Consider the following 25791-nt stretch of genomic DNA (forward strand, 5'->3'; position numbering starts at 1 on the left):
GACCTGACAGCCTCAGGGTGGTCTTCCCCCAGCTTTCTGCCTGCCTCCCTCCATTTTTCCGATCTAATTTTTGCAGGTTTAAGGATTCTGCACACTTTGCCACTGCTGACCAGTGCTAAAGTGCTTGTGATCTCTCCCCTATACATGGTATCGCTGTCTCATAGCCAATTGGCATATTTAATTTACCTATAAGTCCCTTGTAAAGTGCACTAGATGTGCTTAGTTCCAGTAAATTAAATGCTACAAGATTGTGCTACCCACATAGTAGCCCCTTTACCATGTGTCACCTCTACCATTGTTAGGCCTGTGTGTGCAGTTACACTGCCACTTCAACTTGGCATTTGAAACTACCTGCCAAGCCTTAAATCCTCCTTTTCCTACATATGTCACCCCGAAGGTAGGCCCTATGCAACTCCTAGGGAAGTAAACTCATAGGTTTTACATGTCTTGCTAGTGAAAAACTCCCATAGTCGTTTTTCACTACTATGAAGCCTGGTCCTCTCGTAGGCCAGCATTAGAAGCTTCCTTATATGCTTTTAAGTGGTAATTTCTGATCTGAGAGGTACAGACTTTTCATATTTGATATGGTTGGAATGGAAGTGAGAAATTCTACTTGTTGGTGAAATTGTATTCTACATTTCTCTGCACTTACTGCCATCAGTGTGTTACATCATCTCTCCATTCCACATCTGGTATGTGCTGGTTGACAGCTCCTCTTGTGCTTTCCACCCAGACAGCCATAAACACAGACACTCAGCTGCATCTGCATTCATCTGCATACAGATGGGTCTCCCTGGGCAAAAAGGGTGGAGGGGCTATCTCTTACACTTCAAAGGCTAGTGACAGAGGCCAAGGGATGCCTGGCTGCCCAAAGGGCTCATCTGGACTTCTTTGCTGGAAGGACTGCTGGCCTGCTTGTTTCCCTGCTGACTTCAGACTCTGCTGGAAGGAGTCTGCCTTCCTCCTTAAGTGCTCTCCAAGGGTTTGGATTGAGCTTTCCTCCTGTTCTGAGGTCTCAAGGCTATCCACCAAAGAGAAGAAAATCCAATGCATCGGAAAAATCAACGCAACGGCTGTAAAATTTGATGCTGTGCCTGCTGGTTCGAAGCAACGCCTGCTCTGCGGCTGAAAAATCACCACATTGCCTGCTGGGTCAACGCATCCCCTGTTGCCTCTGCTCAATATGTTCTGTATTTTCCACTCACCGTCCCTGGGCTTCAAAATGTCTCCGCATCGCAGTGAGGAACCAAGACTGCACTCCTGGAAGCCGATGCATTGTCTTGCAGCATTGAAAGAAACGATGCTTCGCCTTTGCCACCCTGGAAAAATCGACACATAGCTTTACCTTTCGATACAGCTCCTCCTCTTGGCTCCTAAGCATCGTTATTTTTTAAGCATCCCAGGTACTGTGACTAATTTAAACTTTTAAAGAGTGATATCTTGACTTGTGCATTTTGGATTTTTTTTGGGGCTTATTTTATTCAGATAAACATTATCTATTTTTCTAAACTGGTGTGTAGCGCTTTTTGTGGTGTATTTACTGTGTTACTGTATGAGTTATTGCACAAATACTTTACACATTGCCTTCTAATTTAAGCCTGCCCTGCTCTGTACCAAGCTACCAGAGGGTGAGCACACGATAATTTAGGTTGTGTTGTGATTTACCCTGACTAGGATTGGAGTCCCTATTTAGACCGGATGCATACCTCTGCCAACTTGAGATCCAGTTTCTAACAGCCATTGTTCAAATATTTTATAAAACATACCAAAATCACCAACCTTCAAATATTTTATCAAATATATGAAAACACTTTACTCAAGGATACCACTTAGTAAAAAAAACTTGATACGTAGCTTGCAGTATATCTCAAAATTCTACCGGCCGCCTTGTCTCCTGTTCTATCTGCCAGAAGCAGACCAGCCTTGTTTATTTCTTCTTCTTTACAGTGTGAACTCCACCTAAATATATTGGGGCACATTACATGAGCACCAGTTGCATTACTTAAAGTTGCTTTCATCTTTTTTGTTGAGGCATGTGGAGATTGAGTGTTTTGCCCAGAAACGGTATTTTTCGCATCGTAATTATTTCATTTAAGACCGCCGTCCCAGAGTTCTGTTTCTAAGGATTTTTGTCAAGACGACACTCACATAAATAGGACTCTTCTCCTTTTGAACTCCGCTGATTGCAGGAGCGCCATCCAAATGCAATCATATCTAATGGAAATGATTCACTTTTTTTTTTAAGTGTTTGTTTACCATTTTCCCATTGATAACATTTCAAGATGGTTTCATATTTATTGTCGTTCATGAAAGGGTCAAAAACGTTATACCAAAACTAACTTTTTTCAGCTGTCTGCACAGTGAAACTATGCAAGGCAACCCGGAGACCTATGCTTTTCATATATTCCAGATTACAGATATTTGAGGGTATCTATAATGTCTGCACATTTATGACTGTCTGTAGGAATTACTCAAATACACAACCAATACTTGTGATTATACAACAAAAACAAGCAGTGGCAAAGCCAATAGGTTTCGCGGATGCAAAATTTATTGATTTTTGTCCTTGTCCGTATCATAGCGTGTTTTATAACCTTTTAGGTCATTGCACAGCAGCTCAACTGCTCTGCAATATGTTAAAACAAAAAAAATATACAAAGTTAATAGAATTAGCATAGGCGAAACCTATTGACTTTGCCAGTGCTTGTTTTTTGTGTTATATACTAAGACTCCTAGTCTCATCCAAATTTCTTCTAGTCTGTGTTCTTCACTGAGTAAATAAACAGTAACAGCCTCTTTCCTGAAACAACAGCACGCACAACAGGGATTGAATAATTAGAAACTAAAAGATGGTCTCTTTGTGTCAGCCACTGAGGAGGAATATTTGAACAGTTCTGTTTGCTAGTCCTTTGCTCAACAGGAATGCAATTATGTACTATGTAAGGAAGATTTGAGAGCCTTTTCTAATGAACATAGAGCTGTAATGCTCGTCGTGGGTTCTTACATGTGTAATATTTGCAATTTCTGGACCTGTGTTTTGTTAGGCCCAGGTACAGGCTATTACTCATGTTTAGCCTTGGCTGGATAACGTATTTGACCACCTCCATGTTGTGGTTAGATCATAATTGTAATTTCATTCATATAGGACTTCCTACTGCTGACAGGCTTTAAAGAGCTTTACGTTAGGCAGCACTCTGCTCCAGAATCTAAGGTTAACAGTTAGTCCAGTGTTATTGGTTGCTGTTCGTTAGGGTGATTAGTCTTTTGTGCTCCTCGAGCCATTCCATGCATTCACTCCAGGTTCTTTGTGGCAGATTACATTAAAAGGAGTTGGGTGATATTATTATTGGGTGGAATGAGGGGGATATGTGAGTTCATGTACATGTTTGGTGGGATTAGTAGATGATATAAGGGAGATTAGGTATTGTTAGGTTGCAGGTGAATGGCTTGCAAAAAGGACAAGTTGTGATCTCTGACGCAAGTAGTGTACAGATTGCAGACATACATTAGTTGGGATTAAGGCAAATATAAAAGTAACTCAGAAAAGTGTGTGCCCCCAAGAGAAAAGGCATGCAGAAGGTGGAAAAGGGAGAAGAGGGTCAATTAAAAGGTAAAACAAGAGTCAACATTCAGAAATGTTAAATGAAAGTCAGTTTTTCATGCTGGATTCTATGAATGTAGAGGAGTCTTTTTGAGACAACATGAACTTTGAGGCTGTAAGACTCTAGTCAGAAGCAACATTATTTGCATGTAAAGAGAGTGCTTTCTTCTGTACTTCTGATAGGCACTAGAACCGGGTGAACAGTCTGTACGGTGCTAGATTCCTGCTAGACTAACACAACGGCAAGAACAGCTGATCAGCTCAGAGGTTTGAAGTTTAAAACAATGGGAAAGTATCTTCCTTAACATTTTCAGCGTGTGGTTATCTCCTTTAGCAATTCATTTACCCAAGAAAGATTAAAGCTTTGTATCAAACATGATGCGGATCAAAAAAGGGAAATCATGGGTTGCAGCTTCCTCTCACTAACATCTCAGATAATGCTCCATTTAAACACCACATTACCCACATGCTTTCATGTTACGTGTGATCTAGACCGTTCATAGTGATGTTTTGTGTCCCAGATGGACCCTCGCTCCACCCTCACAGCCCCCTCTCCCCTGGCGGACGTGAATATGGGCATCGTCAGTTTATATCTGGAACTACATTTGTAACAGATGGATGTCCTAGGCTGGATGTTGCATGTGAACATGGAATAGTAGAGGCCAGAAGGAGCAACCACTGAACCATAATAATATGAGGATTCATGGGCATCTTCACCTCAGAATAGAGACATTCCAGTGTGTTCCCTCAATATTAGCCCTGGTCATACCCATATTTCCAGAAAGGATTCCTGCCTCTCTCCCAGAGTACATCTTGACAAAACTGCAGTGTGTGCTACCAGCAGCAGTTTGTGGTCCTTGCTGAATGTAACTCGCTTTTCATCAGTTTCCGATGCAGTACATTCTCTCTTTTGGCTGCCATCTGCAAGTAGAATTCATTTCGGGGGTGGGGGGCTCTCTGTGTGCCTGTGATTCATAACCCCTCCCCTCCAATTTTTTACATGCAATTAAAAAAGCATGAAGGGCTTTAGCTTCTGCTTAAACTAGAACCATAAGATTCAGTTGCGCAGTATTAGAAATGAGTTGCGGGATAACGCTTCCTGACATGTGAAGGTCTTTCGTTGAACAACCACAGATGCACATGCCATAGCTTCAGAAACCATTGGAATTAAAACTTATTTTCGTTAGATTAACACTGATTGTCTCGGTGAATTTTGCTTAGCTCCAGCATGTGTTTACTGGATGAAATTTGCCCACTACAAACTAATAATCATTTAACACAAAATTCAAGCATTTCTAAAGTACAATCCAAGTACAGCATTTTAGGGAAAAAAGGATTTTCCGCAGCTGTGACTCAAATTCCCTCCTAACTGAGAGTAGAATAAGTCTGCGCTTTCCCAGTTAAAGTGGTTGGCAAGTGTCCCAGCTCCTGCTGTCCTGGAGTATGATTTCCTCACGCTTATGCAGAATTAAATTTTTTTTGCCTGCATCTTAAATGCCAGGAATCCTCTGCTCTTTCTGTCATGAATCAAGGATAGATCCGTCTGAGCCCGCACTAGCCTCTTTTAATATTAATAATTATGGATTGGGAATCTGTGATATAAATAATTCCTGTTCAGAGTGTCCTGCTGTTTTAAACTGAGTTGATATGAGACTGCTCTAGAACAAGGGTTTATTGACCAATTTAAAATAATATGAAGGTTTCTGCCACTTGTATCCAACTTTGTGCCATGTTATCATTGTAATTGTTAAACCTGACATCTATTTGAGAAGACAGACGTGCATTTTGAGGTGGGGGTACACCAGTCTCAGTATATAATCCTTATATTTGGTTTGACTTATCTGAGGATGGGGTGGTTATTGAACCCACTGTACAACGGGTGGTCAAGGCCATCGCAAAATGTGTCAGTGCCAAAGCCCCATTGCCCAGTGGGATCCCAGCAAGGCTGATTTTGAGCTCTAGGGCCTTCTTATAGCCAATGTTTTGAGGACTGCATGCAGAAGAGGAAAATTGGAAACCTGCTCAAAATGTACTGCTGTACAGAACTCTTAAAAAAAAAAAAAAAAAAAAAATGCAGTTTCAATGATCCAACTAATCACTCCCTAATTACCCAGCTGAACACCCTGGAAGTCCAGGGCTGAATGCCCTTGCATCTTGAGGAGGATACTGTGAGCGAGGTTGGAAGACTGGTCGGGGGAACATCAGATTCTGGCAGATATTTTATATGGGTTTCATAGGATAAGAGGCACTGTTGGGCAGTGCCTACATCTATCCCTTTTGATTAACAAGTATAAGGTTGCAAAAAGAAGGTGCCCAGTATCTTATCTTCATGGGTCAGTCCAGCACATTTAATTGTGTATCGCACAGTAAGCTGTGGTGCTTGATTTAGCTAATGGGGCATCCATATTTTGCTTAGAGACATCTACACTGGGACCACAGCAAGAGTAAGGTTCTGAATAAATGGGGCGTGTTCTGGTGTGTTACATATTACCGGGGGGGTGAGGCAGGGCTGTGTCTGGGGGGCCCTGCCTCTTCACAATTTATATCAGTAATTAACTGAGGGTTTTGGTGGAGAGGTGTATGGATACGCCACAGATTGGGCTCCCCCCCCCCCCCCCCCCCTCTTCCCGCTCTCCTGTATACGGATGCTGCTGTGCTGATGGATTGCACTCCAAGAGCTTTGCAGGCTCTACCTAATACTTTTGTTTTATTTATGGCAAATTGGACCTTAAAATAAGGCTCGTCAAATCATTTGCTAATGGACACGGGGAACAAGCAGCTGCACCCTAGTAATTCTACTATTAAGAACATGCTTTTAAAATGGATCAGTACCTTCTAATAGGGGTTCCTTTTGATGCAGCAGGGGCATGGAAGCAGCAGAATAATCTGAGAAATGACTAGCTGGTGAAGGCTATTAATGCACTTTATGCTTTCTTACCTAATTTGGGGATGAAGCCTTTGACTATAATGAGTACTTTCTGTGCCGCAACGTGCCAGTCGGTGGCAACCCATCAGGCTAAAGTATGCGACCAAGTCTCAGCCACAAAGTTACAAGTGACAAAAAATGAACGCCTACATGTGTTTTAATCAGTTATTATCAGTTCCATTGAGTTGTGTGTCCTTACAGGGTCATAGTGATCTGGGAGTGGCGTTTATACAAGATTATATTAGGCTTCACACCCCTCTCTTGTGGCACAGGGTATGGACAAATTAGAAGGAACTGTTTATTAGGCCGCTCCTATTGGACTGTTTGTCTCTTGATTATGCGAGTCACATGCCATGGCTCAAGAACATCAGTCCTGTCACAGTTAAGCGACCACACTTCATTTGATGATCCTACAACTAGTGCAGATAGGCTAGAAAAAACTTAAGTATGTATGCCTACAGCACTTCAAGGTGAAAGTGGAAAGACGTAATGAAGCCAGCCACAAAGCCACATGCACACTTTACTCCCCCCTTTCACCTGAGCCGGGACTGGAGCCGTATCTGGCGTTCAATAACAATAGCCAGCAAAGATTTATTCTTATCTTTTTCAGATGTCTCTTTACATTTTTCATTCCCTCGTCTAATGACCAGTCAAGGTCCTTAGATCCTTGCTCATTCCTGATTTTTATTTTACAACAACCAAATTCAGCAGATGTCTCTCAGGGTTTCAGGTCTATGACTGGCATGCGATTTGCATAATAAATAGTTATAGAAAATAATGTATTACTGTTTTAAGTTAGATTTTAGCTGTTACTTCTAAATTAAGCCGATTTGTAAAACTAAGAATCGAAATGTGTTTGTATATTAGATGTTAGCTTACACTTTACCTGATCGCATTCTTGTATGTTTTAATGCATAAAACCATATAAAGCAGATTGATGACTGGTCTTACTGTTACTTGCCTGCTTTGTACCCAAGAGTATGGCAGTAACAGCCTACCTATTGTCCAAAACTTTCATTCAAACATCCTCTCTGCATCAGGTTCTCACCCTTCAGCTGCTTGTGGACACTTCTGAATTGAGCATATTTCAGTGACACATACAAGTCTTCCTTACTTGCAGGATAAACCAAATGCTCCTGTCTGTTGTCACTCCCCCAGCGATCTGTTAGAGCGTGGCCCTTTCTCTGTTGGGGAAGATGTGAGCCCTCAAATACAACAACCCTCAAATCCTTGGGTGCTGAAGACTGCCTGGATTCTTCCTCAGCACCAGTGCTCGTGTGCTGAGGATGGCTACACGCTGTCCTACCACCCGGGGTGGAAAATCCCTCTGGTGCTCTCACCAGAGGGAATTTTCTTTCAGTTGTTTTAGCTTCAGGAGCTGGTGGGAGAGCTTGCAAAGCTCCTTAGGTTGATTTTTTTTCTCTGAAATTATGATTGGCTTATTTCACTTTCTCTGATATGACGTCAATCTGCTCATTTCACTTCCTCTTCTTCAGTGCTCGGGGCATATCTCAGCTCGTGAGCACCGAACCCGATGCAAGTGATCTTGTGGGAGAGGAAATCTCAAATGGCACAAATCAAACCAGGGTCATTGAGGAGGTGTTCCAGTAAGCCCAGCCACATAAGTGAGGTAGCATTCCCATCAGGATAAGTGGGAGAACGATTAGTGGTAGGAATTTTGTGAATTCCTGCTGATTCTGGAAGCTTATGCTACAGATATGCAAGGTAAATGTGCAATTTTCGATAATGTTTGAGGTTTGCAGGGCATTGTTGGTAAGAACATTTTGTGGGATCCACACGAGGCATACAACCTTGGACTCCCATGATTGTCTAGTTTTCTGGGTTTGGTCGGTCTGGCCGTCAATCCCTGGACAACAAAAACTCCACTACCCCATTGCCAAATCAGATCATTTTTATGACAGGAAATGTTGATGTCTCCACATTTTATTTTTGGGGCCTTTCTTTGTGCAGGCACTAGGCCAACCCACACAAGCGGCATACCATTTTTATGTGGAAATTTGGGGAAATGGTAGGTGGTAGGAAATATGTGGCTCCTTGCAGATCCCAGAACTTCCAACACAGAATTATGCGTAGAATGTGTTGTTTTAGTCATTGTTGCAGTTGCAAGGGCTTATGGGTAAGAAAACCTTCCTAGAGCCATGTAAGTCACTCCACCCTCTATTCCCCCAAGTGTCTAGTTTAAAAAAAATGTGCAAGTTTACTAAGGTTTCTTTTGTGTCGGCTGAGTTAGGACCCAAAATATTCAATTATCTGTATTGTGAAAAGAGAGTCTGTTCTCATTTTAAAAATGTGATGTGTCCATGTTGTGTTTTAAGGCCTTTCCTTCTGGGTCACTAGCCCTACCCATACAAGTCGGGTACCATTTTTATTGGGACACTTGGGGGGAGTACTGGGTGGTAGTAAATTTATAGCTCCCTACAGATTCCAGAAATACAGAGATGTGATGAAAGTGTATTTTTTAGTCAAAATGTGAGGTTTGCAAAGGTTTCTGAGTAAGAAACCTGGTGGGGACCACACAGGTCCTCCCACCCTGGATTCCCCTGTGTGTCTAGTTTTCAAAAATGTGCAGGGTTGAAGGGTGCCGCCTGAGCTAGCACTTCAAACGTTTTCAGTGGAAAATTGTGATGTGTCCATGTTCCTTTTTAGGACCTTTCCTGTTGCAGACACTAGCTCTAGCCAATTAAGTGTGATGCCATTCTTATTGTGAGTCTTGGGGTACTGCTGGGCAATAGGAAATTTGTGGTTCCCTGAAGGTTTCAGACATTTTTCTCAAAGAAATATGAAGAAAATGTCTTGTAGTCAAAGTTTTATGTTTGCAAAGATTTCTGGGTAAGAAAACCTGGATGGTGCCACACAAGTCACTCCACACTGGAGTGCACTATTTGCCTAGTTTTTAAAAATGTACAGGTTTGCTAGGTTTCTCTAGATGACTGCTGAGCTAGTGCCCCAAATTCACAGCTAGCCACATTGAAAAAAGGACTAGTTTTCAGTGAAAAATAATGTGATGTGTCCATGTTGTGTTTAAGGCCCTGTCCTATTACGGTCACTAAGGCTACCCACAAAAGTGACATACCATTTTTATCGAAAGACATGTGGGAATATAGAACAGTTGAACATTTGTTATTACCACGTGTATTTCTCTAAATGTGTGCCTTCCAAATGTAAGGCAGTAGGTAAGAAAGAAGACATTTTGATAAATACCCTCTGAATCACATTGTAGTACGGGTACCCACAAATTCAGATGTATAAATAACCATGCTCATAAACTCTGTATCTGGTGTCTATTTCAGAAATACATAAGTTCCTCTGACACCCATTTTTAAGTCTTTATATTTTACCATATAAATTGCTCCATACCTGGTATAAAATGAAAAACCATTGTGAGGTGCAGTTCAGTTGTTGCCTCTGGGTGCTTCAGTTTCTTGGAGAACCTATAAACCCAACATATCTCCACAACCAGAAGGATCGATTGGACCTAATGGTATATTGCTTTCGTAAATTGGCCATCGTGAGAAGTTACAAATGAAAATATTGTCACAAATGGCTTTTTTTCATTATTTTATTTTAATTGAAATTAATTACGGTTAAAACTTACTAGAATCATCTCTCCAGCCAAAAAGCCAGATGTTTAGGTTAAGATTGAAGATGGTTGGGACTTCGAAACTCAACTGTCAATGAGATCGTCTTGTCCAGCATATTGCATGTGAATCTTTTTGTTTAATTCCTTATCTACAACTGTTTATAATCTGCCACATCACTCATATGATGCAAATCTTTTGGCACCAACCGTGGCTCACTTAGAATGCTTTGTATTTCATGCTGAATGTAGGAGCCTCCAATCCATGTGACCTCACATGAGATGTAGGAAAGGAAACAAGTCAGTATCTCTACATCCCTTGTTCCAATTTGGTACTTATATTCCACATGCATTAACTTGCATATTTCTTCTTAGCCAGTACATGTCACATTTCCCTCATGTGTGCATAATTGTCATTGGATGGACATCTTTTGTTCTGATGATCTTCCCATCCCTGGGGACGTGAAAGACCAGTAGCTACAGTGCATTATGTTTTGGCAAATATGTTCTTTGCCTAGAATTTTTTCATTCTATTTTTCCAGTGGAATTTATTGCTTGTCCGCAACAACTCCTGTACTACGCCTTCATGCACTTCATTTAATATGCAGGACACTTTCAGATTTATGCTTGTGGAAAAAGAATCAGTAGGGTGTTTTTAACTTATTGATATCTGCCTTGTTACAGGTTTGGATCCATCCACATTGCTTCATTCATTAATAATTCTGTTTTGTGCATTAGTTTGTTAGAGAAGCAAATTTAAGCAAAGCTATGAGAACCCAGCCTAACCTTGCCTGCTGTTCTGATCTGAGTGTTTTTATTTAATTATCTGCCTTAAATAGTGCAAACTTAACCCAACTGGATTTCAGAACACTTAAAATTCTTATATCAACAGTATAGGGAGGACCTGGTTACTGGAGGAAGTGAGTTGGGGATTGCTGAGCCATAGAGGGGAGACAATACACTGGACCCCTCAAATAGGTTGATCTTTAACCAATACATCAGGTTGTTTCTGTAACCAAAAAGCCAGTCGTCCATGAAGAGGAGTTGTGGTCCATATTACAATGATGAATACCTACCAGTCCCAGGCCACCATCAAGCATGAGGTTGCATGCTTGCCCACAGGAAATGTCAAATACAGGTGTACATTCCATCAAAAACCTTGCTAAGGTCTTATCTGAATAGTTTTGGAGTGTGAAAAGTAGCCTGTGAACAGGAGCATCTTAAAGCTGCCCACACCATGAGAAAGCGGGCCTAGCTCTGTATTTTTTTCTGTACCCTATATACTAGAGTATCAGTATTACATTCTCAGCACATCTGTGAATCCTTTGAGATGTATACCTCCAGGTATTTTAAGTGTTCTGCCTGTAATTCCAGCCTGGACAATAGATTGTCAGGTTCTCACCCTTGTCGTGGGTCCATTTTAGTTAGTCACTTGGGCAGAGTGACAGCTTAGCTTAGCTTAGCCTTTCGGCCTTTGTCCTTTTACCTAGTAATTACGCTTTGTATTCAATTTTATTCATTTGTATTGCTTCTTTCAGTAGCACCCTTTTAATTTCATTATCAGCCGCTATTCTGCAAAAGTGTCATTATCAGTGCTTTGGATGACATACTTTGCATCATGTTATTTTCTTCAGAATCACAAGAACAGATTGCAAGGCACACAAAATAATAATTTGTATTGCTGCCCCAAGACTTTGTAAACAGCCCAGCGCATAGGTACATACCTGCCTCAGGCTTCTGTAAATGAACATATACGTGTCCCCTATAAAAACATCTTGTAAGACAAAGGGCATTAGAGGGTGTTCCAGCCATAATTTCCATCCATGCTGCATGCTGGGTTCCAGCGGACTTCAGCTTTAGTGTCTCCACGGATCCTGATCTGGATTCTGGCGTCCTGACCTTGTACCAAGGTAATGAGGTGGGGTATGCTTTCAATGTACACTGTATGGACAGATTTGGCTTGCACTGCCATGCTCTAGTTTAGGGGGATACAGATTAGGCTTATAGATAGGAATTAGATGCTCATGTTATGACACAATATGTTGGGGTTGTTCACATTTACCTCCCTGACTCTCACAATCCTGATTTTGTTATTCCACATTACCCTAAACACTGTATTTCATGCATTTTATCATAGATTGCAGTCTTTTCAATGAATGTATTGAAAACTGCCCTGCATCTCTTTTCTTGCCTGTGTATGTGTAAGAGACTTCTATGTGGAGAGAAAAGGGCAGGGCTTATTTCCCCCACAAATACGAGAGTTCCCTTTGACACCCTGAACTGGCACACGAGTAGGTGAATCATCCCCACAGACATCTAAGATTTGCATTAACATTGGTCCAGCCTACAGAGGATCTTGAAGGAAGAGGAGCATGTCATCTGCATACAATGAGGCAGTCTTCAGTGCCCCTTCCCATCAAACTCCCCTGATCTAGACATCTTGTCTAATCCACTCCACTGACGGAGTTATAACAAGAGTGAACAGGAAAGGATATAGGGGTTACCACTGTCAGGTGCCCCACTCGGTGGTAAAAATGTGGACAGGATGGTGTTGACCCACACCTCTACACAGGGTGAATTGTATTTAAAAAAATATGAATCGGAGGAAACTGGTGCAGAATTTGTTATTGCTGGACATGGTGAAGAAAGGGCCAACCTACTGAATTCAAGGTATTCTTGAAGTCCACAAGGACTAGTGTGCTAGGTTCCAGAGGCACATCCACCTGAGATAGTGGCAGTCGCCTAAGACAGTGACTTGTGCTTCTCACCATGAAGACCTTCTTGCCTCTGTGGACCATAGTGTTTATTGCCCTGACCGGCCTCAGAGCAAATATTTTGGCCAGGATTTTGGTTTCCAACATAATAAGTGAAATTGATCATTATGACAAGAACAGATTGTGAAGATTTCCAAGTTTTAGCAAAACTGATGTAGTTGCTCTGCAGAGATCGTATGTAATGCACTGGTGAAGGAGGCTTCATAGACTGCCAATAAATGTAGAGTCAGGAGAGAGGTGAATATGTTGTAAAACTCAAGCATGTGGTTATTGGGACCTGAAGATGGCATATCACTGGGAGTCTCTTCCACCTCTTCCTGTGTCACTGTGGGATCGAGGCCCTCCTCGTGTGAGCATCTGAATGTTTGGTTAATTGGGTCTTGAATTATAGGATTTTCAATTTTGGCTGCCAATGGGGCGATCTGGGTAAGGCTGCCTGAATAGTTGCAGAGGTAGTCGCTGTTTAAAATGGGTCTAAGACATGTTGCCCCTCTGAGTTGTGAATGGCTGGTATGATTCAGGGCTGTCTCTATGTTGGTCATCCATTATAGTAGTTTGCCTGCCTTATTCCTTAGCTCATACAAGTGACACTGCCGGGGCATCCATGCCAGTCTGGTAACATCAACAGAGATCTGTTTTAGTTAAGTTGTGGCTGCCTCCAACCGAAGAAGCAGTGCAGCATTTCGAGTACTTACAAATTTCTGTTGCAGTGCATTGATATTTACATTGCTGCTCCCTAACCCTCCAGTCAATGAGGGGCATTGCCTAAACCGAGATCACTATGTTGAAGGCCTCGCCCACCGGGGCTGTTAATTGCATAAATCCCAATTAGGCCTTCCCTCATAGGCATGAGGAGAAGTTGTCATTATGAAGCCACCAGGCATTCAGGCCGAATGCAGCAGATGGGCTGCCTAATTCAGAACAGCGGCAGCTCACAGGAATAGGTGCACCCGCCACTCCTGCAGCCTAGCAGTCAGCCAGTCTCATAGGCTACCAAATCTCTGTGCAACCCAAGTCACAGGCCCTCCTTTGTCGTGGTCCACCACAGGTCCTGGACAACCTCATGGTGCTTGTGTCACCACTCTGCCGCCCCATGGGATACTGTGTGCTCCACCACCTCCTGCACCTTTCCGACACCTGTTCAACTGCTGTCTCGGCCGCTGCAGCCAACATCTAGCCGACATCTTGAACTCAGGCTCAAAGTTTCTGTTCTTACCTTTAACTGGTCTTCAGTCTATGCGCTTGCCTCAAGGCAAATGGTAGGTCCTTCCCTGTTTAGTTTCAGTGCTCTCTCCCCTCCCGCTGCGCCAGCTCTTTAAGCCTCCACCCCTGACCTCACCACCTTGGAGGCTTCCGATAAATGCACTTGGCCACCTTCAGCCTGCCCACACCGGAGTCGTCTGACTCTGTCGACTTTGCTGGCGTGTACAATAGCTGGAGTGGACTCTCAAGGTCCCAAACAACCAGGAAGCAGGGCCTTTCAGGATAATCGAGGAGTCTTCCTTAGATTGCTGCTGCCAGCTTGAGCACTCTACCTATACTGCCCAGGCTTCCATAAATTATTGGAGGAGCTTCCAGTTCTGTATTAAGGACCTTGGATTGACTAGAAAGGAGGAAATGCCCTTCCCCACAGTGTGTGATGGACATCACAAGATTTCCGGTCCAATCTTTCCATCCACATGTTTTCTTTATCCTTTGATCTTTTCAGATACTTGTGAGGGAAACGTTGTTCAAAGGAAATGATTAAATGCAGTGATCGCAGGAGCGCCTCCTATCGTCCGTAATAAGAGCTCTACTGTTCTGAAGCGCGCCAAGTTGTTTTCTCAAAGCCGTGAGTGCAGCCCATGGCCATGTCTTCTCTTCGCGTTCAGACTTGAATCTGCATTTTCAAACACGATTGGCCCGCGAAAAATACATAACGTAGGCCTCATAGCTTTTATTTAACTTTAGAAAGGAGCAGTCCGTTCGATTCTTAAACAGTGTATCGTTTGAGGTTTGCTTGAGGGCTTATCCAGGCCTGGAAGTGCTGTCACCGAACGGACTTGGCAGCGTCAAAAACAGTTGATCAGCCAAGGAGAACAGAGCCCGACCATTAAAGTGCATTCAGAGAGGAAGGGCGGGGCTCATGCCCCCTGCCAAGAGTTCCCATCTCACATTAAACATTTGAATAGTGTCCCTGGCAGTGGGCCGGCCACGTCTTCAAGAATTACTAACCGATTTCGTGCAGCACAGTGTAGCAGTTAGGCACTATTGCGTTTCTATTTTCCCTTTTTGTAGGAGTGTTGACTTGGAGTGCCAAATGCCTCGTCGGCTGTTTGTGTAACAGCTTGTCTCAGGAGCTCTTCTCGTCCTCGTCTTTAGCCTGCTTTCATGCGCAGTCCTGTAGTGGTAGACGGTGACGTCACCCCGGACTGCGGCCCAGAGACTCCTACACAAACAAGACATTCTGTCACCAGAGGAATCCCGCGTGTCAGCACTTCATAATAAGGTGATTTGGACCATGGATGCTACCTCAGACCTAAAGTAGAGGTTCTTCGTTTCGGTGTAAGGGCATATGATTGTAGCAGTAATACGTTAGCGTATTTTAGAACAAAGTACATTTTTAGCTTCGGCTAGTAAAACCATCAGAGCAGGTGCTCGTCAATGCCATTTTAATTTAAGTTAAAAGATCCAGCTTTTGTTCTTTGTGCAGATAAGCATTCGAGGCATGGGAGCCAGGAACAAAAGCCTTTTTTTCTTTTCAAAGCTAGACCTTGGCATTCTGCGCAAACGTGAGTTGAGCAGACAAATACTGCCCTTATTTCACAGCCTTGTGTGCAGCGATGTGTGCACAGCTCCCAGGAAGAGGAGTGGGAGGGATTGGGGCAGGTTACTGTTCCTGGTTATGCCTCCGTGCCTTTTAGCTTGTTCACCTTGTAAGGAAATGCGCTGTGGAGGTAATGTGTTAAGAAAGCGTTTAGTTTGCTGATACTGGGGTTGAATTTAGATTGATCAGCTCCCGTTTGCTGACACCCATAGTAAACACAAAAGAATGATGGACGGAGAGTTGAAACTTTTCACTCACCCAAGCCCCAGTCACAGATCTGGTTTTAATCCATCGTTCTTTTGCTCACCATGCCACGCAAGTTTGGACCCAGCTATATGCAAATCAGTCTTGACCCGGTTCCCCATGGGGGACAGTGAAGCCGGAACTCCCAGGCCAAGTCCTCCCTGGACCGGAAACCAGCATCCTAGGACCGGTTTCAGGGTATCACCCATTACCAGCCAGGCTAGTTTGAATCCAGTGGCGCAGTGAGCAAGGGACCCACGTCTGGACATACCCTTTCCACGGATGAAGGGTGATACCTTACTTTATTTAGGACGTCGTTCTCTCTAACTCTTAAATCACACCCTCTTTGTTTGTCTTCCGTCACCTTCTTCGCTAAGTTCACTCCCATTCAGTGCTTTAAACGGGCCGTTACTCACCGGTACGGAGTACCGCCAGCTGATAATTTTCTCTGTTTGAGTACCAGGACTTCTAGGCTGAGGAGAGTACAGGTACTCATAAAGGCAGTAGGGCAGTCTCAGTGGAGTTGTGTTGAGCAGCGCAGATGCTGCTTTACTGCTACTGATGACACCGACAAAGTGGAGCATTTATGTGCTCCACTCTGACAGCTGAGAGGCAGCGCAGCACTACTGACTCCAATGGCACACACATCTTATGTACCTGCACTTAATATTCTCCATTTAAAGCATTGCTCCCATGTCTTTAGACTTTTGGATTCCTTCCTTGAGGGATCTTTACTCCCTTCACTTAAGCATTTTCCTCCTCATCTTCTAGTGGTATTAACTTTCTTCAAGAATTATTTTCCATCTTCCGTAAGATATTTTTGTCCAACCTCACTCTTTTCATCACACTCACTCACTCACTCTATAGGCCGGTTGTCCCAAACCCCTTCTCTACAGGTCTGTCATTATTACCCAGTTCTCATCGCCGCCAACCCGCATCATTTTATTGGGAATGCTTGGCCCTTCTCCTTTAAATTAGTGACTTAATTTTAAGAAGAAGCATTCAGCAACACTCAGCATTTGATTATGAGGATTTTCTGAATTTATGTGCAGGAAATTGTATGATGGAAGCACGGAAAAGCACCGATTTAGTTGTGACAGATGAAATGTGCTCATACCCTGTTGTCTCTTCTTAATGATTGTGAGGGTGCATTTGAAGATATGGTGGTTGGTTTGCTATAAAATCCTTAAAAGATTGAAAAGTCCCCTGTTAGAACAAGGTACACAGTCAAGATATGAATGAGAGATTTTGAATCTCTGCCACCACGTGCGCACAAGATTCAGCACTAAACAAAGCATTTTCAGTAGAGATCAAGCATCATTGCAACCTGTCCCATTTATGCCGTCTTATGCATCTTATATGCTTTTCTGCATTTGTGCTGCCTAATGACCCGGTGCAAAGAAGTATACGTTCTAATAGGTATGTCAGTTGTTGAAGTAGAATTGGCCTAAACATATTTTCAACTCCTGGGTCACCCCAGGCTGCTGCATTGGGCTTGGTATGTCATGTATAACTAAAGTGACCACCACTGTGTATTCCAAATCCCATTTATTTCTGTCATGAAACAGTATGTGAAGTGGAGATTTGAGTTTCAGGGGCTATTCCATTGTAATATAGAATATCTTCATTGATGCAGTGCTAATCTTCCTTCTCTTTTTAACAGGTATTGGAAAGGTGAAACGAAAACCCAGCATGCCAGACTCTGCGTGCCCAGCTGACGACAGCTTCTCAGACACTGAGCGCCTCTACGACCTCAGCATGCCTGCCTACGTGAAGTTTACCTATGTAGCAGAGCGCGAAGATGAACTCTCCTTGGTCAAGGGGACAAAGGTCATAGTCATGGAGAAGTGCAGCGATGGGTGGTGGCGTGGCAGCTACAATGGGCAGGTGGGCTGGTTCCCCTCAAACTATGTGACGGAAGAGAGCGATAGTCCCTCAGGAGACCAACTGGGAACCCTGTCTGAGAAGCTTGCAGCAGTAGTAAATGACATGAATGGGCGATCCCTGCATGTTGTGCAGGCACTTTATCCTTTCAGTTCCTCCAATGAGGAGGAGCTGAACTTTGAGAAGGGGGAAGTCATGGATGTGATTGAGAAGCCCGAAAATGACCCAGAATGGTGGAAGTGTCGGAAAAGCAACAAGCAAGTGGGCCTTGTTCCCAAGAACTATGTTACTATCATGCAGAACATTCAGCCCATTGGCGGTCTAGAGGAGCCTACTCCTCCACAATGCGACTACATTGGTCCCTCTGGCATGGGCAAGTTTGCTGGCAACCCTTGGTATTATGGGAAGGTGACGCGGCACCAAGCAGAAATGGCCTTGAATGAGAGGGGGAATGAGGGAGACTTCCTCATTCGCGACAGCGAGTCTTCGGTAAGTTGTCCTTTGTTGAAAGTCCCTAGACTGTGAGAATTACATTTGGTGTAGGCATATAAGAATGGAAATGAATTGGCTGTTCGCCCTCCTGTTTGAATAGGAATTTCAAATACATAACTTGACTCAAAGTGCAGCCTTGAAAGGTTGATTAGCTGTTGCCTGAGCCATACGATTGTCATATGATGATATCAGTATGACATAGGCAATAGACTGGTATGGCTGGTCTCTATAGTGCACACAAAATAAATATTTGAAATGTCTCCCGAGCAATCTGGCACTCTAGTGGTGTTTTAGAGCCCAAGCATTCACCCCTTTTGTTCGAATAGACTGTTGTAAGATTATACCTGTTTTTATAAAAAACTGAAAAATTAGGACATTTAATAAAATGTATAGGGGTTGTGGCACAACTATGCCACCATACTCCTTTTTATCCTTTTAAAGTTGGTATTTGGTTGCCTAGTCATAATACTAACAGCTTGTCCTTTTTATGGTGCATTCTGTAACAGTTTTTCTTTTCTAAAGAGCTGTAAATATCAGGTGTTGCTATTGACCCAAATTTATTTGAATTTTCAACCTCGGAGGCTGATAGGCAGAAATGACCCTTCTGGTTTTCAGTGCCATAACATCATAGTTATACACACAAATATAGGACGTCAGTGGATAACTCACTGAGTTACTCTACTAGCTTATTACTTGCAGAGACCTGTCTCTGCAACTTTGAGCTTTTGGGGTAGCATGTGCTATGCAAATGTGATGGAAGAGCACGCCAAAGAATAAAAAACTGAGAGGACACAGACTCTGCTGCCTGTGGATGCCATGTACTTTAAGTTCCACTAGTCCTGCTAGTTACCAAAGCAGGAGGTGGGGCTCAAAGTGCTACATAGTGTGCTTTCATCCCCGGAGCACGGCACAAAGAGACATTGCTGCCTGTTGGGGCCGTGACTTCAAGGCCCACAAAGTCCTGCTGGTTACCAAAAGAGGAGGTGTGGCCCAAAGCACTATGGAGAGCACATTTACCTCCCGCAGCACAGGTTACAGAGATACTGCCAAAGGAGGAGGCGGGGCTTCTTCATAGGTCATAGTCACCTCCTTTAGTGCAAAATAGAAAGACACTGCTGCCTGTGGGGGCCATGGGATTCAATTTTGACAAACTCTTCTAGTTACCAAAAGTGATGGGATCCAAAGCGTTATATATTGCACACATTCACCTCGCAAAGTATGGGACATAGAACACTGTTGTCTTTAGTGTCAGTGGACTTCAAGGACCACAAGCCCTGTGGCTTACTAAAGGAGGAGGTGGGGCTGAAGCGCTACATAACACACATTCACCTCCAGCTGTGTGGGTCATGCACGGATTGCACCTGTGTGCTGTCAGGGCAAAGATTGGGCCAAGAGTGCGCCTGTGAGTGGTCAGAGCAGCAGCGGGCCGTCCATACGGGCTGAGGGGCAATGCCCGCGCCTTTTTCCTGACATGAAGAGTGTCTGTCAGGCCGAACAAAAATCAGCCTGACAGATACTCTTCAGGTTCATGTCAGGCAGCTAGGACTTGTACAGTTGCTAAATGTGCAAACTCCTGGCTGCCTGAACTGATCTTTGCTGGGCTTAAGAAGTCACAGCCTTGTGGGCGTGACCTCTTCAGTCTGGCAAAGGTACCTCAAGGCTCTCAAACCCCCCCACCCCCCATGAAAAAGGAGAACGTAATTGATTGCTTCTGTCCTGGGCTCTTCAGTTTTAAACCCTAAAGCGCTCACGGCCGAATGCCAATCAGTGACACCCCATCTCAGAGTCGGGTGGGATCAGCAGTTTCACTGACCCTGTTTCCACTCTGTGAGGAGTGAGGGACTGCTGCCTTCCCTCATTGGTGAGGGAAGGAAGCAGTCCGAACCCTCCTGGAACACCGGAGCCTTCCCTGTTAGACATGCTGGTCGCAAGGTAAGGTTATTTTTTTTTTTTAACGTTCAGTGCATGTATGAATGTATGTGCATTTGTCAGTGAGTGTTGTGAACGGGTGTGTGAGTGCGTGTCTGAATAAAAGGGTGTGAGTGTGGTGTATGTGTACATGTGTAACCTCTCTTCCCCCTCTTTCATAAAGTTACCGGCCTCCACTGGGTCAGAGGAGGCTGGGCTGTTCCACGCCTTTTCCACTCATGAAGCAAATATTATGTGTACTTGCAAAGCATGGGGAAGACCCAGAAAAGACCTTGAAGATTCAACTGCTCACTATGTTTTAGAGTATGCAGTGGGGGACATAATGATAGATTCAATTGAGAGAGCAGCAGTTATCAGTGGATGCCCAAACACAGTCATCATCACGGCTGGAGTTGCTAATGTGCAAATCCACCGTAACCCCAGTTAGACTGGTACCAAGAGTTGTGAGTCACCACTGATTGCGAAGTGTAGCACTATCATTACATTACTTCCAACAGTCTTGAGTCTGGACGCACAATAGCTCGAATTTATGCAGAAAAGAGCATATCTACATTTGTACCCAACACCCCGTAGTGATTGTATGTTGAATATAACGGAATTTGTGATAAATTGAAATATCTCTTAATGCATTAGGCTGCCCATCCCCACCATCCGTTCAATTGCCCAAGCACCTGTAACCAGAACAACTCTTCCTGTTCACGCCGTAACCCCCAGTGTCTGAAGCTGACGCAGCAGGTGGGATAGATCAGTGTGCCCAACCCTGTTTGGGAGACCAGGTGGACTTGGAAATAAATGAGTCTTCAGCTCACCCACCTAATCCTGAGGTCCTTCCTTCAATGAATTAGCCCCCAGTGGCATGTCCTTATGTTGTAATCCTGGTAAACGTTTCTCGAATAGATCAAGGGACAGTTGAGTTATTGTTCAGCTAAAGCAAAAGGTGACTCGCTGGCTGGTCAAAAACACCAATTTTAAAATTAGTAACTAAAATGATGTTGATGGAAATGACGATGAATTGGATATGCACCTCACTGAAATCACATAGGGAGAGACTGTGTCAATGTTAAATTTAACCACCCATATTTGGTGCGAGTCTTTCTCTTCGAAACCCAGCATGGGTCAGTGAGACCTAGTAAGATCCAGACAGCATTTGCAACGGGCTGTACAGCCACTCTGCCCCAGCCATTGTTCCCGGTCTACTTGATCACAAAATGCCCATGTTCTATTTTCTAACCACTTTCTCCCAGTATCAGATTTGGTGAACAACGACTGGCAGCTAGTCCACAAGGCTTTTCATGTGTGCGTACCTGATACTAGTACTGTACACACTGGGAACAGCAGGAGGGCACCCAGTGCCCACATAATATTCCAAGCTTAAATAAAATTTCTTGGAATATTGCAAGCATTTCCTCAAAATTAGGTATACCCAGTTGGTTACATTTTATACGCATGTGTGACTTTATTATGCTTCAGGAGATATGGGCAACGGAGGAAGTACTTGTGGTGGGTATGTATGCTGTTCATAGAAGATGAGGTAGCGCTGCCCTCATCTTCAGGTAGACCCAGGGCTGGCCTATCCACTTGGTTTAGGGTTACATTACAGTGCACTGTAGAATACCTCCCTCTCAGTAGTGACCTCATACAGCTGTTTAAACTTAACTGGCCTGGTAATTTCTCCAACAATGATTTTTCATCTGTGGATACTCTTAAATTACAAAAGTTACTTCAGGTGGTTGAGGAGCTGAGAAATCATTGCTTACATGCATTCACATGGTTTAGTTTGCGGTTTGGAGAGGATATCAACACAATAATAGGGAACAGGATGCTATGCAGGTATCCCCTTTTGGTTGAAGACTCTCAAGTTACTGCAAATACAGCTGACCACAGAGGCAACATCCTTTTTAGGTCGAGCACACAAGAGGTATGACCTGTCATGTGTCTTGTGGGCTTTTAAACATGCTCACCGCACGCCCATCACTGCCACTCGTTCGTGGGCTTGCCTTTCAAAAATCCTTTATCATTGGTAAATGCCTTATGTTTGTCCCATCGCTGGGCGGTTTTGTTTATGCCTTGCAGACTGCCCCTGTTACATGGATAATTGCACAATTGCGATAAGTTTGGCTATGAGCCAACTTCTTTTTCCTTTTGTGTCTCTCCTTGGCGCTCATGCTCTTGGCGGCCATGGTGCTTTGAATCGACTCGCTTAAGTCAACTATTTTACTTTTTCATTTTCAATTTATGTGGCAAGAAAAGTCCAGTCAGGAATTTACAACGGTAATAGCTCTAACTCGAGCAAATGCGAGACCCATTAACTGTTTGGTTACGATTTACGGAATAGTAAAGGAATTTACAGGGCCTAATAACCATTAGACACTGACCGTTGTTGGGAGAAGTTGCAGTTCCACTATTCATTATTTATTTTTGTTTTTTTCGTTTTTTTGCATTTAGGAACATTATACTGTGGGTATTAAAAGTGTGCTCTAGGAAGTCCTCACAGTGACCATAACCCTCTTTTGATCATCCTAGAAGCATCCTAGGTCTGTGATAGTAATTTAACTCGCACTTCAACAAATGTTAAACGGCTAAGACTTGTATGGAATTCTGTTAACTCTTTGGGGCCATTGATCAAGTTACTTGAAAAAAATGTGGTGAACATTTTTCAATGTTTATCCCTTGAACATAGCATTAAGGAAGTTATGAATGCTTTCACCAAATTATGCAATCGCACAAAGAACTGCCTACTGAAGCCAGTGAGTAGTTGAGTTCCAGACTCCACGGGACGGTTTGATGCTGTCTGTATAGACAAGCAAACAAAAGATGTTGTAAAGCTCTGAAGTGTTAACCCAGAGATGTAGTACAAATCACTATCTGTAAATGCACATACAAGGTTGTATTGGCAAATAAGAAAAAAGAGGGATGGGAGAACTTTGCTATCACCAGCAAACTAAAGCACTAGTTCTTTAAAAAGGTAACCATAACGATCCAAGCTGCTGTCGACCCAGTTCCTATTTCAGCTGTCCAGTAAAGATTGTCGGTAGAGTTGTTTTGGATGGAATTTGAATTGGGCATCAGATTCCAAAATCCTTACAAAAGTACAGTATGGCATCAGAGAAGGCTTGGAGACACTTCAACAATGTGCAAACTTGCATTTGACAGTCCGTAAATACACTGTTGTAAAACATTGGAAGATGAACTTTCGCTTCTTGGATCCAAGAAGCATATTCAACAGTGTAATTAGATCCAAACCGTGGGGTGTGCTTCAGAATATGGGAGTGGAAAAGGAAACGGTGGATTTCCTTTGTACCCTTCACTGTGACTTATCTACCACAGTAAGATTTGGGGAGTAAGGAGAGTGTAGAAATTGCTTCAAGCTCACCTGAGATGTATGTCTGGGTTTCGTTTTAGGACCTATTCTATTTCTCTTATATATCAATAATCCTAATGATATATTGATTGAGAAGGGGCAGGATATGCCAGTTGTTGAAAACAATGTTGTGCTGATGCTCCTGTATGCCGAAGACAGTTTTGTTATCTCATTCCCCCAGTGGCCTGAAGAAACTCCTTGATGCATTTGTATTTTATGGAGAATTTGGATCTAGAGACAAACCTAAACAAACGCTTCAACATGGCTTGTGGACCAAAAGTTCTCAAGTTGCGGATTATCACTGTGAAGGGTTAACTGATTGACAAAGTTATCCAGTTTTCTTACTTGAGGGTAAACTTTGATTCATCCAGCAGTTGGCTTCCCTGCATCACTCAACAGAAGATGTACTTCCCACAAGCAGTAGGAACACTATTTAATTTTACCTTTAAGACTGACAATTAGCCTATTTCCCCCAGTTGACATTTTATAATAGGTGATGTCTCCCTGTTTCAACATATGGAGCTGGCATTTGGGGTATCCGGATATCAAAAGCATGCAGGTAGAGCCAAACCACTTCTGTAGATGTGTTTTGGGACTTTCTCACAGTAGACCAAACTATTTGCATCATGAGGAGCTTGGGATTGACTATGTGGAGGATTTGATTAAGCTAGCTCCTCCGTGGCTTTGGAGTCAAGGGTGTGAATCCTTTAAAGGCATAATTGAAGATAGCTTATCCTGTGATTTTGGCCACACAAAATTCCCTGATCCCATTATATTATGACTACAACAGCAGAATGGGTAGACCTTCTTTATGTTTTTTTCTCCAGGCTCTGAATCTTCTAAGGATAAGACATGGATGAAGCAGTCTTCATGAATGTCCGTGAGAAGCTGTGAAATTCCAAAAAACACATTAGTGTCTATCCAGGTGTTCAGATCACACTGGGAATCTAGCCCTGATACTGTAACACATGTATGGGAATGAGCTCCTCTTGGCAAATTTAGACTGGGCTTTATACACTATTATTTATTCTTTCCATTGGGACAATGTGAGACCCCGTCAGTCTGTATGTGCCCTTTCTATTAGATCTTTGCAGACGTTGTGTTTCACTTCTTTTGAAAATACTATGAGCCTTTTACGTGTTAATATTTGGTACCTCTTCTGAGAATAACTGGATTTTGACATCAGTAGACTGGCTTTTTTCTATTTACAAATGCTTTCTTCACCTGAGGTGTGTGTCACAGTTTGCCTATTATTAAAAGCAGCTATTTGGTGTTGCAAATGTCTGCTGTCATAACAGGTAATTTTATGAGATGTGAGGTTTTTGTCCATTTTTAGAAATACTATATCGGGTTTTATTGCTTTGTCTGATTTTCCACATAACATATACATCTTCGTCTTATACTGTTTCTGTGTATTTATGCTTTTATGTACTTTTGTGACCACTCTCTCATAATCGTATACAGATAATTCCTTGATTTGAACTGTTGGTTAAGCCAGAATGTAAAAAACCTATGACCACATCAAAGGACCCATCCATGCCATTTGAGTGTGAAAACAGGGGGCATTCTAACACCGACAGTAGTGTACGTGGGCCAGAGGCCGAAGAAGACAATAACTTGTGTCAATTTAAAATGAGAGATTGTTGAGGCTAAATGATTCTTCATAATGATATTTAAAGAAATGGGAAAAATAAATGGGCACAATATCCTGTTCACACAGCACACCGCTTGTAATCAGTCTTCTCCAATATTTACCATTCTCCATGTGCTGTTCAAGTAGGCTGTCCACAGCCTTCTGAGTGATGAACATCAAGTTTTATGAAGAAAAATCATATGATCCCTGAGACTTGTTTCGGCGCTGTGCCTTCATAAATCATAATCCTATTATAATTCTTTTTCAACAATATTTATTCATTAACTTATATACTTCACCACTTCGTTAATCCACATGTGTTTCCACCAAACCATCATTCTTTTGAATATGTAGTAATTCTCATACTGACTATGTCATGCTTAATGTATTTTGGACACCAGAGTCCTCCTTCAGGGGTGCACTGGTTGGTCACCGTGTCTGCTAGAAAAGGTTAATCAGTTTTCATACCACCATTGCACATGCAGAAGCTGAACGAGTTGTAATGGAGTCCTAAAGGGGGGGAGAGAAGCCCTGGGTGCAGAGG

The 25791-nt window shown here is 43.0% G+C and overlaps 1 protein-coding gene across 6 annotated transcripts in view; it reads left to right on the forward strand.

Moving 5' to 3' along the window:
- The window catches only part of NCK1 (NCK adaptor protein 1), a 590854-nt gene that overhangs the window by 510623 nt on the left and 54440 nt on the right, over positions 1-25791 (forward strand). For all 6 annotated transcript variants that reach the window (XM_069213550.1, XM_069213548.1, XM_069213549.1 and 3 more), the window contains one exon: positions 17612-18321. In XM_069213550.1, the coding sequence (XP_069069651.1) occupies positions 17612-18321 (710 nt within the window). The remainder of the gene's footprint in view (positions 1-17611; positions 18322-25791) is intronic.

This window comes from Pleurodeles waltl, chromosome 11, assembly GCF_031143425.1.
Source record: "Pleurodeles waltl isolate 20211129_DDA chromosome 11, aPleWal1.hap1.20221129, whole genome shotgun sequence".
NCBI lineage: Eukaryota > Metazoa > Chordata > Amphibia > Caudata > Salamandridae > Pleurodeles > Pleurodeles waltl.